This window comes from Opisthocomus hoazin, chromosome 1 (genome assembly GCF_030867145.1).
Source record: "Opisthocomus hoazin isolate bOpiHoa1 chromosome 1, bOpiHoa1.hap1, whole genome shotgun sequence".
NCBI lineage: Eukaryota > Metazoa > Chordata > Aves > Opisthocomiformes > Opisthocomidae > Opisthocomus > Opisthocomus hoazin.
The window spans coordinates 76,929,343-76,943,364 of NC_134414.1; the positions used below are offsets into that span (position 1 = coordinate 76,929,343).

General features: G+C 44.0%; 1 protein-coding gene across 3 annotated transcripts in view; it reads left to right on the forward strand.

Moving 5' to 3' along the window:
* Window positions 1–14,022, forward strand: part of AFF3 (ALF transcription elongation factor 3) — a 341,137-nt gene that overhangs the window by 147,678 nt on the left and 179,437 nt on the right. For all 3 annotated transcript variants that reach the window (XM_075426755.1, XM_075426765.1, XM_075426776.1), the window contains exon 4: window positions 6,125–6,169. In XM_075426755.1, coding sequence (XP_075282870.1) covers window positions 6,125–6,169 — 45 coding nt within the window. The remainder of the gene's footprint in view (window positions 1–6,124; window positions 6,170–14,022) is intronic.

Sequence of the window (14,022 nt, forward strand, 5' to 3'; positions counted from 1 at the left end):
GCATCCTCGGAGGGAGAGAAGGAGTCTTCTCCATTTAAGGGCAGTGAAGTGCATGAACGTTACTAATGCTGACCGGTGAGATGAGGGGGACTACAGTATGCTGTGGCTCCCCGAAGTCCAGCCCTGGTAAGGTAGATGGAAACATTGCCGGTAGGTCTCACATCACCCATCAAGATGGGTGTCATTCTCGTTAGCTAAAAAAAAAAAAATAAAAAAAAATGCCCTTTATAATTATGTTCTGGTCAGAGGTTTTTCTTACTCAGTCCTTTTCCTATGGGACGTTCCACTTTATCAGAACTGAAAATGTCTGCATCTATGTTGATTTTGGCCAAACCCGATTTCATTCTTGTTTGGAGAAAATATTTTCTTAAAGTCAAAAATTACTAAATTTGGAGTCAGAATGAAACATTTCAATGTCTTGTTTGAATGAGTTCTTGATTTAGGCCATATCTTATTCTGTAGCTATAAATTTTGTTTACATTTCTAAAAATTTTATGTTGAAGTGTTTTGATTTGATCAAGCCTTCATTTCTCAACTAAACTTGAGAACACTTCTTAAAATTGCATTTTGAGGGCAATGATGTCGCACAATTACATTTTTAACGGGAATATAGCCAATGGGATAAAATCTACATGTAGGTGCCTGGCCCCAGTTGAGAATGAAAATACGTTCCAAAAAAGTGGGCATTTCATGACGGGCAAAAAGTGAGGTTTTCGGCAGGTCAAGGTCTAATTTTTTAACCAGCCCACCTTTCCTGAGGTCCAAAGTCCTGCTTTTTCTCTCCAGATCAGTGTGGGTGCACCGCAGTCATCCCGTAAAGAGCCTTTTGGAGGATGTAGCACACACAAGGAGATCAACAGCAAATTAAACCCTGAATGTGTAAAAACCCTTCCTAGGCATCTGCAAATGACGTCTCCCAAAAAATTCTTTTAGGTGGGTTGGCTGTATTTCCGCAGAAACCCCAGAAGTCACCTCTCTGCGCTCAGGCATGTCTCCCCATTAAATTTCATCATTTTACTCTGCAACTTGAAGATATTGATACCAGTTCACAGAAACGGTTGAAGGAAAGCTTTGTTGAGGGCGATGGTTCCCCACAACCCAACACGCAGATGCCGCACATATGAGCAAGTAAAAAGATAAGGAAAACGCCTGTCAGCCTTACCCCATGAGAAACACTAGCCACTCTAACAAAAATAAGGACTGGGAAAAGCACATCTGTGTGATGCAATGAACAATGCACGCGTGCGTCAATGCAGCCCTGCCAGGGAAACGACTGCAGAGAGCCCAGAGATACTTAGGTTCTGTAACGGTGATGGTGAGCTTTCCTTTCTTAAAGGAAATCAATATCTTTCCTTTTTTTAAGCACACAGCTCTTTCCTTTTACTGACATCTCCTGGATCCCCTGTGCTTATCTTCTCCATAACTGTTTGTTTTACAGTTTGGAAGTTCCTTTCTAGCAAATGGATTATATAGAAAACATTATCTATACATACATGCATTCATGTGGGAGCATCTCCACACCATCATAGTCTTGACTGACAAAGAAGCATTTCTAATACACTTTCAGATCAAGTTCCATCAATGTGGAATTTTTTCCCCTTTTTTCCTATTTTTTTTCAATCATAGATTTAGGTTATTGCCTACGAGCTTTCTCTGCCTGAAGCTTCCCTTCAGCCGGCAGCCCCGTGTTGAGCAATGCTGTCTAGCATGGGGCTGGGAGCTACACTGGGAGGGGGCGGCCCCAAAGGGTGGCCACATGGTGGCTGCTGCCATGCCTCTGGCTGCAGATGACCAGCGTTCAAGCGCCAACTCCCGCCAAGTGGAAGAGGCTGAGTACATACCTCGGCCTTCTGGAGATCTTAATCATGCCTAATTTATACTGGAGACAAAATCCAGTAGCTTCTGGAGAATTTGTAAGAATGCTTGGCACAGTCCAAATAATAACAGCACCAAAAGCTCACAGCATAAGAATCTCTTAGGCTAAAATGGAAATTGATACTTGCAGAAGATTTTTCTTTTTCCTTAACACAAAGAGTAGAAAGGGGGGAGAAGTATCACAGATAGGCAATTACTTTCAGAGGGGTTTCTTTATATATCTCCATGTGAAAGCTGTTGGTAAGGGAAGAAAAAATAAAGTAATGGTCTGAAATAAAATTTGTAGAGATGTAGCTTTTTTGAAATGACATCCTGTTTCTCAAGAACGCGATGCTGCCTTTAGTCAGCCTGGTTTCTTACAGTTCTCTGTGCTTTGCATGGTAATTAGCTGCTTGTGTTATCAGCGGCACGATGCTCCCGGCTATTTCTGCAGCAGCCGCTGCCGTTATCCTCGTCGGCAGCTCCTCGCGTCCTCCGATCCGCCAGCCTGTGCGCCAGCTGCACGTGTGTGCAGATGGTTGGCGTTCTTCAGGCTGCACTGGCAGAGGAACGAAGGTAACGGGCGCAGCAACGGAGAGGAAGAGGCTGGAGCCCACTTCCCCCGGCAGCTCCCCTTGCCAGTGTTTCGCTGATGGTTCACTGGAGGTTCAGTGAGGCGAGTTTGTTATGACAGATCGCAAAATGCAAAAGGGAGGCAAATGAGCTGGGTTCATCAATGTCAGGGTAAATACAGGGTGGCAGCTCCTCGGCTTGATTGGGAACAGCAGCCTCAGAACCTTTGTTTTATTTTATCTTTTTGAACTAGTTAAGACGTCTATTGCACAAGTGTACTATGGCGTGCAGGCTGTCAAGAGGGCGGAGGGACGGCTTTGCGCAGATTGCCGGCGTGTCTGACATCAGCCTTACGCAGGTGCTGCGTCACGCAGCCAGGAAGGACACAATATTGTTTGGATCAGGCAAGTCTGCTGATGCACATAGTGTGTGGAGTGCTCTGTGCTATTTGTTGCCTGCAGGTAATGCAATCTTGTCTTTTATTTCAGATTTCAGGAAACATTTACCAGCTTTCTTTTTTTTTCTTTAAATTAAAATATGACCATGAAGTTAAATTCAGGTTGCCAGATTCCTGGGCGGTGAGGATTCCTCTGTAATGTATGTCGAGACGTAGCAGAGAAGAGAAGCTTCTGGAGTAAGAATGGGAAGTCTTTTCCATACCAACATATACAGACATCTTTCAGACATACCTTAGATCCCACAATAGCACTCTGCATTGTATTGTATGATATTTTGAAGAAAAAACAATATGGCCCCAGGCCATATGAAATTGAAGTTGCTTGCTGTGTGCAGAGCATGGTCCCTTAACTTCCACGCCCTTGTTCTAGCAAGTTAGATATCAAAAGTAACGTAATCTCCTTACAAGTATTCAAAGCAAAAATAAATCAAGAAATTTATATTTGGCTTTCAAAAGATGAAGAACAAAGAGGATAATACAGAAATTGAGGGAGGTTTCCAAATATTGTTTTTGGTTTTGCATGTCTTGTCTTTGGGTTTGTCTTTCCAGCTTTTTTTGCCTTTTGAAAGGCAATGTGATGTTATTAAGAGAGAGATGTGGAAAGTTTTTTTACTCGCTGCCCGGAGGTACGATGTGCTAGGGAGAATAGCTAAAGCTTTAGTTCTGTGGTAATGGAAAGTGTAATTTCTTGCTGATGAGTATTTGCAGACTTATTTCATTACACCTTTAGGAGGGTTATTCAGTTATGAAACAGAAGCCTGTTTCAAAACCTACTCTGAAATAGCCTGTTGCAAAGTTTACCTTCAGTAGTTTTGCCTTCACACAAAAATAAAAAGCATCATTTTACTGTATGTTCAGTGTATCGTATACAACATGAGATGGTAGGTCATCTCATCCCTCCTTCTGTAAGACAGCAGTGGACTAGAATAGCAAACGTGAGGTCAGACGGTAAATTTGTTGCTCTGTAAATAAGGCGCTGCTGATGAGAGCTTTACACTCTCCGCTGTTGTTCAGGGGCTAACAAGGCATAGACCAGGGTTTGAGAAAGGAAAGGGATAAAATGGAGGGAAACCCACAGAGGAGAGAGAAATAAAAATTAGGTAATACTAATTTTAAAATTCTTAACTACCCAGATATTGTTGTGGTGTTTCTGTCTGTCTTGTTAGCTTCATTGGCAACATGAACTCTTGCACTTGCGCTCCTGCTCCAGCATCAGGAAAGGTTGCACGCGGCTTTGTGTGGCTCCTTGAGGACAGGGCTGAGATCAGAAGAGGGCTACCTGCACAGGGCTGCAGCTTCTCTTCAGCATCACTACATCATTACAGCAGTAATTCTCCAAAGGCTGACTTTATGACATGCTTAGTTGCTTTCCCTTTGAAATCAGCAGTGTAACTCCTGGTGACTGTAAAGCTGATGGACTGTGTTGCACCAGAAGGAGTCACGGCGATTCATTTGTTTAACAATCAAGGGCCATATTCAGGAAAGATTTAGCAGGAGTGCTGACAATAAAGCACTTATGACTTTCTACGAATTGGCATGAAATAACGGCCAGAAAAAATTCTGGAACATAAATTGTTCCCTTGCATGTGCATACTTCTGACCTTGGTTACAGCTGTTAGGCTACGAGCAGCTGTGGATCCAGAGCTCCTCAGTGATTCAGCTCAGGCTGGCGAGCGGCCGTGACAGTGTCCAGGACTTGCACATGCTGGCTAGTGGTATCATTTGGGTCTGGCAGCCACAGAGATATCCATTTTTGAAAGTGCTTCATGTTTTTTTGGGTGCCCAAATGCAGGTGTGGTGAAGAAGTCTGATTTCCAGCTGACGAAGTCAGCACTTTGGAAAATCAAATTGCTTTGATGTTTGTCCAAGTGAGCACCTGAGAACTCAGAACATCCAGGTGGTTTTAGAAAACGAGAGGCAAAGATGAAGCTCTCCTCCCTGACAGCTCTTTTGGGACAGTAATTAATCATATTGGTTTTGTTTCTATTCCCCCTTCCCACGTGAGAAGACCTCAAGCTCCAGTCTCCTGCCTCCTGGGTTAGTCCTGCTCTGCAAAAGGAAGAAAACCTTTCTTTGGGGAATTGTCAGAAAATTTAGTGTGGCGAAGGAAATCCCCAGAAAACTTGCGTGGTGCAGCAGCTGTCAGTGTGTTGTGGAGAGATGCAGGAGGGGGGCACTCCCCCAGCATCAGTATGTCCGTCCTGGTGTGCCCTCTCTTCCCAGCTCTGTTGGGCAGCACAAGGGGAATGTGGGCAGGGGACAGGCAGGGCGGGGGCGGCAGGAGTAGCACAGACTGGTGGCATCTCACGCTGCCTCGTCTTTGCTGGCAAGAAGTTTGAGTCCCAATGAACAATGAAGCTGAGCACGTAGGTGAGGCACCGGCTGGATGGTTCCTACAGGGGGTAGCTGCTCTGCCAAATCATAGAATGCTTTGGGTTGGAAGGGACCTTTAGAGGTCGTCTAGTCCAAACCCCCTGCCATGGGCAGGGACATCTTCAACTCTGTCAAGTTGCTCAGATCCCCATCCAGCCCGGCCTTGAATGTTTCCAGGGATGGGGCATCTACCACCTCTCTGTGCAACCTCTCTGATTTCCTCTCCCCGGAGTGGCTCCAGAGGAAGCGATACCGTTCAGGAGAGCTGAATACCTCTGCGCCCTCAGTCCCACAACATACGGGTGGGTTTCGGGCCAGCATTTTAGGAAATCATAGCCTGCTGAGGAGTGCCGTGCTGCCCAGCCCGCGCTCAGTGTTGCAGCCTGTGTTGCAGTCTCTGCAGCTCTCCCCTCAGCATTACAGTTGCCTCCACACTATACGTTGTCAGGCTTCACATAGCCAGTGTCACTGCAGTCTTTCCTGCACCAAGAATGTGGAGAGATGTTATTTGTTTAGTACAAATAAAGCACATATCGTAACTGTTTTGCTTGTGCTTCCTCGTATGCAGTATATCCAAACCAGCAGGAACCACACCCAAAAGCGGTGTAAACAAAATCCTATGAATTTATACAAATATGTGGCAGTCGTATGTAAACACTGCAAATATTACATCTTCCTGTGGTGCTGATGGGGAATAATTTTAGAATTTTAAGCAGCGCAAATTTTCAGATGCTGGAAAGACTTGGCCTCATTTCAAAACTGTAATAGAGGTTGGAATATATTTCATGTGACAACCATGTCCTCAAACCTGCTATTTGTTATTTCTTGTTAAAACACAAACAAACTATTTTCTTATTTTGTTTACAGGACAATGGAACAGGAGATAACAGCTGCATTGAAGAAATATTGCGGGTAGGAATCCTTAAAAAAACATTTTTGTCCGGTGCTATTTTGTTTACTCTAAAAAAACCAAGAGAATAACAAGAATATTACAATTACCGCTGTTAAAAATATTACTCTTTTAGATTGTCATTTTTTAAGGAAAAAGCAGGCAAAATCATTTCCTTATAAAAAATAATTGAAAAATCTGTGAAAACAACCTTCTAGAGCCTCTGGATTTCACTGCTACTTTGTGCCAGTGTGGCTGACCTTCATGCATGCAGAAGCAGATAATGGGGTAAATTATAAACTGAAATGTACAATGATGTTTCAGGTTTACAAACCATGCAAAGTGCATGTTTCCATTAATCATGGCTGTCAAAAATCTTAATTTTGAAGGGAGGTCTAGGAAGGTCATTTTCCACCTGGATTTAATTAGAATCCATTATGTAATGTCATTATGTGCATTATGTCCGTTATGTAATGACAATGTGCAAAATCTGTAGTTATTTCCATATTTCATTATTATTTCTTTTATCTTAGTATTTTCTAGTTTATTTTCATGGAGAAAATTAATACACATCCAGACAGATCTTGGCTTGAATCAACTTTGATATTGATTGTTTTCTGAGGCTGAAAAATCTATAAACAATGAAACATTTCCATATGTTTTAACTCACGGGTTTTTTTGGTTCTTTTTCTAAACTGATAATTCAAGAATTCACAGTGCTTATAAATCTGATATAATAGTGAGTGAAACAGCAACCAAGGTAGATGAAATGGTGAAGCCTCCCTACTACTGTGTGCTCTTCCACCTCTTGGATATCCACTACCCAAATATTTCAGATTGTTTATAAACTATGGGTCTATAAATATTTGGTTTGGACGTTAGTAGTGCATTAAGCCTGTTGTTTCTAAAGGCATTTCTCCATTCTGCCTGAATGTGTTAAATACAGCTTTTAATTCTTAAACTGGACAAAGAGTTTATCGAAGGGTGATGATGATGGATGGCTTATGACTTCACTGGCAGAGCTTTTACTTAGCTAACGTTTACAAAGCAGGCTTTTGTAGGGCTGAACCGCATGTTCAACAAGCCTCAGCCTCGGTCCCTGCTGTTTTGTTACAAATTAGTAGCAGATAGTATAATTCATGAGAGCTTTTTACATTTTTCACAATGCACTAAGTATAGGATGTGATGTGAGGCTCATTCGCCCTTTTTTATGCAAGGCTTTTATGACGAACAATCCTCCTTAGGTTGTCCAATTTGGCCTGTGCAAGTAGCCAAAAAACGTAGAAGAGACATGGTTCCTTCCACGCAGAGGAACATGGATGTGTAAGAGACCCCAGCTGAGAAGAAAAACGCACTGTAGGACTAGGGGTGGTAAGGTGCATCTCCAAACCAGTGACCACAGCTGCTGCTCTCTCTTTTTTCCCCCTTGGGAACGTTCCTCAAGATATGTTTTCATGAAGCTTTGTGATGAAGCATTCAGGACATCCTTGGATGGGTGGGACCCTTTAGTTCGTGAGGATTTATTCACAGATTCTTTCACTTTGCTTGAAAACTGAATAAAACATCCCGCAGCTCAAAAGCCACATGCTTCACGTCAGTATCTCACTCTCTGCTGGGGCTTAGCATGGCTAAAATAGAGAGCGCATGGTTTTCATCCCCTGGCTCTTGTTCTCACATGAATACTCCGTTGTCATGGGTAACCTCTCCAATCTGTCCGTTCTCCAGGTCTGCAACCTGGGCATCACTTTCTATCCTGAACTTCCTTTGTGTCTCTGTCTAAGACTACGTGTAAATCTTGCAGGCTGTTACTCTGTAGTATTTCTAGCTGAAGCTCTTTATCCACAACGGTGGAAGTCTCAGGTCCAAATTCTCATTACGTCCCGTGATTGCTGCGACATCCTTTCCGTGGTTTTGACAAATGCAATGTTACCCACCTCCATTCACGCTGATGCGCAGATCATTTTCCTAGCTTGACATCTTGCCCAAAGACATTTGTCTTCACATCTCACCACTGTCATCTCCTTCTCTATCACATAAAGTACAGCTGTTTGTCTCTGATTTTAAGGCCTCAAGTCTACCTGTTTGTGCTAACATATTAGCTCCCACTTTAGCTTACCTGGTGATGCCAGCCTCTGTCACCTTGTTGCTAAGTTTTACATCAATTAATTTCCCCGATGCTTCCCATCAGATCTGGGAAGAGCCTTGAACAGTCTCCCAATTAGCTCCATCCCGATCTTCAGATACTGTCTTTAGAGCCTCCTTTTTTCCAAGGACTGTGGAAAAACACTGGTCAGGTGAAGGCTACACTGCTGTTTCTCATGCTTGGACATTGTTGTCCCACTTGGCCCTTGGTAGTGCCCGGTCAGGCCAGGTGTATGCATCTGCTCTGTTTTGTCCTGAAAAATGAACTTTCTGTGTCTGGGAACTGCTGTAGAGTACAAAAGCAGTTCTTAGGTATTCTCGCAATACAAATCCACATCAGCTGTGTTGCTGTTACTGGGAGCTAAGTGAAAGCAGCAAAAGTAATAATGTGCCATTGCCACTCACTTTGTAAATTACTGACATCCAGCCATCTCTTTGCCCTCTTTTTGTGCTGTACTGATCCATTCAGCTTTAACACAGATTTTCTGGTTTTCTGAAACAGATGATTTATAAGGAATGCCATTTCCATGTGTTTATTGGACATGCTATTCGCATAGGGAAGCCAAAGTTTAGCTCCTTTTCAGACAGAATGCATGCAGTTCCTGTATGGGTGCCCAGAGGAAGACAATTAAAAGCTACAGGAGCTGCAATCCTGGCGTTCCCCTCAGAAAAGATAGCTTTTTGCTGGCGCACTGAAATGTGTTTATTATAAGGGCCACTCCACTGTATGGATCATCAGCAAAAGGAAGAAGATGCTTAAAAATTATATTTTTAAGGAACATTAGACCCTATTTTAGCTGTCTCTTGTGCAGCACAAAGCAGAAAACATGCTCACTTTCTAGACAGTGTGCTCCCTGTGCACATCAGGCTGTGGCTCTTCCAAGGGATAGCTACTTCCACAGCATGTCCGTGTCTCCCCAACCAAGACCAAGGGCAGTAGGAAGTGTGTCCCAAGCCTGCTCCATCTGCTTCCCTGTGCTTCATTCCCCCAGCGGGTGAGAGGAGGAGAGTGCTGGTCTGCGCACAGGTCTTGTCACCCCCTGGTTTCAGGACGTGGCCAGAGATAACATCTGGCCCTGGGCTGCAAAATCAGTTGAGGCATTGCTTTAAAATCACCGAATCTTATTTTGCACGAACTGTGACAAGAATTTGTAGTCTTTGTGCTGCCTGGTGCAACGCGGGGTGCCGCGGCTTAAGTCTAGCCTTTTTTGATGTTGTTTTACCAAATGTATCAGAGCTCTGTAGACTTTGTAAATTGACAGATCGTTCTGCACGAAACTGCAGCTTCCAAAGAAAGCCCCCAAGAACTGAGACACAGAACCGCTTCCAGTCCTGAAGGAGGTTGATTAACAAGACAGTAACCCTGTCGAGATCGGAGCTGTTGTAAGGACTCCCGCTGAGTTTATAATCACTGCAGGAATCCTGAACCTCATCTAACCCCATGCAGTAACTTATAGCAACTTCTTCAAAGTGTAGTGGCTTCTCTGTCCAGCTGCAGGCACACACGTCGGGGATAGAGAAAATTCTAAGAGAGCCTTCGATGTAAAACCAAGTTACAGATGTAATATCAAATCAAGAGAGAAAAGCTTCATTACTTGATGGTAGCTGTAAAAGGCAATTCCTTGTAAGCTTTTGCATTGTTGTTGGAGGACATGGTAGAAAACTTTGAAGCGGAAAATAAGAGTTAAAGCTACACAAATATGCTTTATTCCACTGTGCCCTTATCAGTTGCTACCTGAGTTCTCCAGACACCACCAAAGCCAACCTATTCACTTACTGCCATAACACGGGCTTGCTAAGCAAGATTCGTGATTTTGGCTGATTTCTGTTTGATTTTTTAGTGTGTGGAACGGTGTATTTTGTTGTGACTGGTGGTATTAAATATTTATTTTGCTGTAGTACGTAGAAAAAAGGGGAGCAGCAAGAGTCCTGTCTGTCCACTAAGTTAACTGCTGCAACCAATATTGGGTGCACTCTGAATATATTTTCTATGGATTTAAGGAGAAAGGGAGCGTGGCAGGTGCAGGTGGTTCTTGGTTTGTAAGATAAGTGGTTGGAGATTGATCTGGCTATTCTTACTGTCTTAGCCGCGATTTCCTAGAGTTGCTGTGGCTTTGTTGAAAGGAAACCCACAGGCAAGCTGAGCATTTAATTATTGAAGATGTTCCTTGTGAATTCCCTTCTTTTTTTGTGTGTTGATATGAGAGGTGGTGTTGAACCGGGGAGAGACGGATGTAGTTTGTTTGGCCTGAAAGCAGTGTTTGGCTGCAGGATGCAAAAACAGTGGGAAGCTGATAAAGGAGAACAACAGGAATGCCGAGAAAAGGCTTGAGCAAAACTTGGGGGTACTGGTGGATGAAAAGCTGGACATGAGCCACCAATGTGCGTTTGCAACCCAAAAGGCCAACCGTACCCTGGGCTGCACCAAAAGAAGCGTGGCCACCAGGGTGAGGGAGGGGATTCTGCCCCTCTGCTCTGCTCTGGTGAGACCCCACCTGGAGTCCTGCATCCAACTCTGGAGCCCTCAGCACAAGAAGGACATGGACCTGTTGGAGTAGGTCCAGAGGAGGGTCACAAAGATGATCCGAGGGCTGGAGAATCTCTCCTGTGAGGAAAGTAGGTGACCCTGCTTGGGCAGGAGGGTTGGACTAGATGACCCACAGAGGTCCCTTCCAACCCCTATCATTCTGTGATTCTGTGATTCCGTGAAAGGTTGAGAGAGTTGGGGCTGTTCAGCCTGGAGAAGAGAAGGCTGCGGGGAGACCTTATTGCAGCCTTCCAGTACTTAAACGGGCGTTATAAGAAAGATGGGGACAAACTTTTTTGCAGTGCCTGTTGCAGTAGGACAAGGAGTAGTGGTTTTAAACTAAAGGAGGGTAGATTCAGACTAGATATAAGGAAGACATTTTTTGCAATGAGGGTGGTGAAACACTGGCACAGGTTGCCCAGAGAGGTTGTAGATGCCCGATCCCTGGAAACATTCAAGGTCAGGTTGGACGGGGCTCTGAGCAACCTGATCTAGTTAAAGATGTCCTTGCTCATTGCAGGAGGTTTGGACAAGGTGGCCTCTAAAGGTCCCTTCCAACACAAACCGTTCTATGATTCTATGAAAACCAAGCACGAGCAGTTAACGTGGAAGAAGCCACCTCCTTTGGGATGGTGTGGAACAGTGGGGAGGCAGGATGGGGTGGGGGGTGGAGAATGAAGAAGTTTATTTCAGGGAAGGTAGAAAAAGCGTTTGGGGAGACAGTGAAAGGACTGAGACTTTTGCTTGCAAGCATCCCTCCAAGTGAAGGACAACTGTGCTTGGTGCCACGAGCCTCCTGCAAGGGGGTGGGGACCCGCAGGTGCCCTTGCAAATAGGCTGTGACTCCTCATGGCCACAGGACATCCACTTATGAAAACATGACATTTTAAGTGTGATAGCTTTGATGAGTATTTTACTTGAATCTCTCAACCCTGTGGAACTAATCAGAGTATGTAAAGCATGGTACTTCTTATTTGAGCAACATAAAAAACTGAATGAAAACAGAGTCTAATTCTGTATTTTTCCCCTTCCCCACTTGGGATCCCTTGGCTCATTAGCATGCTTGCTAATTCTTTAGCAGAGAGTATTAAGGATCAACCCATCAAATATTCAGGGTTTTTTTTTTTCTCAAATGCGAACAGCCATATGTGCTGTGAGATCAGCTGCACTTCATCAGCTGATTGAATTAAAACAAGAGCAGAGGTAAATTAGAAACTGTCTGCACAAGACAAATCCTGTGAAAACACGAAATCCTACCAAACACACTGTCACTGTGAATAAGCATCACAGTCATTGGAGCACGTGTCAATACTTAGAGGGGAGAAAAATCAGTTTCTTAGAGGTAGGTTGTTAGTTCAACAACTGTGAACTGCTGCCTTGTAAATGTTAATGACTGTAAGATCCCACTGGCTGCAGTTAAGCTCCTGGTGGAGTCAGACATGTGAAGAATTACAGAACACAAATATGATAATCAGCAGTATATTTCTAAACACTCCTCTTGCTTTCCAAAGCAGAAGGAAAAGCCTACAGGAGGAACGAGACCCACTTTTCCACACGGCGCCAGTGCAGTAGCTACCTCTGCACTAGCAGAGAGTTTTATTGCAGTCTCACGGCTGGAAAGAAATTGCTGGGCAACTTTGGGAGGGAGGTGAGAAGGCCACGCTCAGCATGTCACCTTCATGGGGGAAATTTGGGTTGGCTTCTGTGACTGAGCCTGGTGGGAAACTCCTGGAAAAGTTTCAGGAGGAACACACCAACTTCAGGCAAGAGAGAGGCAGTGGGGGAGAGAGCAGGTGTGGAGACTTAGAAGCAGCCCCAGTTTGCTGACACTACCTTTCTTGCTCAGTCTCATTGCATGCAGTACTCCAACGTGTCAGAATCATATCAAAAAATGTATCAGAGGCATAAAATATAATTTGTTTTCGTTGCAGTCTTTCAGAAGAACTTTCACAGCACTGCTTTGCTTTCAGTATCCTAAATTTCAGAGCAATTAAAGCATCGTTTTGGCTGATGTATACCATTCGTTGCATTTCTCCACTATTACTCTTTTTGTCTTTCTGACTCAAATAAATGAAAAACATACCCAAGAGAGTTTGGAAAACATATCATATCACCAGAGGCACTAAAACCCAAAAACATTAAGACATAGTTCACACCATCTATTCCAACTCCCAGTACTCACTGATTAACATTGCTCTTCTTACACACTGTGACATCCAGATCATTTGTACAATATCTTTTCTACAGCAGTTGCTGTCTGCAGCAATTTACCTAGCTCAGCTTTCCTCCAGCCAGCCTGGGCACTGCTAGCGGCGTGGATGGCAGCACCGTGGAGCTTCAGCAAGCTCTGCCTGGAGCTTCTCCAGCTTCCCAGTGAGAATTAGCAGTCCATACGGTACCTTGTGCTGCAATTAGCAGCAGTACTAGAGCTAGCTAAAGATATTTTGGCTTTATCCACGGGAGCTGCAGTGACTAGGGAGGAGGCATACCTGTGTACACCATCATGCTCTTGACTCCTCATACCTTGGCAGCTTTCAGGATACACCATCTGCATGTGGTGCCCTGGACTTTTTCTGTGTGTCTGCTGCAGCCAGGGTCTCTTTATTTGTTTCTCCACCCAAAAGGCTGGGGGGAGACTTCTCACTTCTCACTTTTGTCCCTTTTTGGGCTTTCTCAGTTCATCAGAGTTTCCAGGTGATCTGTTACTTGTCATCAGCTCATCTGAACCGAACCTGCTCCTGGTTCGGGCACCATACGTGGCATATCCTTGTTGTTGCCCACGTTGTGGTTTTCAACTGTTGATAAACTTTCGCAGCTAACGTGTTAAACCCAGTCATATAAACATCGCTTCCCCGGCCCTTGACATATAGAGTCTGAGGTACAAAGCACCATGTGAAATGGCCCTAAAACACTATACTAACAGTGATAATGTCAAGCAACCATTAATTAGTTGTACATCGAGAGCCCCCCTGAATTGCCACACTTGGATTTTTGCTACTGTCACTGTTGTTGAAAATAGTGTCTCAGAGGTGTTTGAGGTTTGAAGTATGCTGTGTGTTTAAACCCCGAACTTAATAAATCTTGGTGTCAGTGAAAAAATATCACCTTAAAAAGACAAAAACTATAAATAGTTTAGTGGAAATAGGAGATCAATCTAGAAATTCGTACGATGGGAATAAGACTTACAACAAATGCCACTCAATGGTA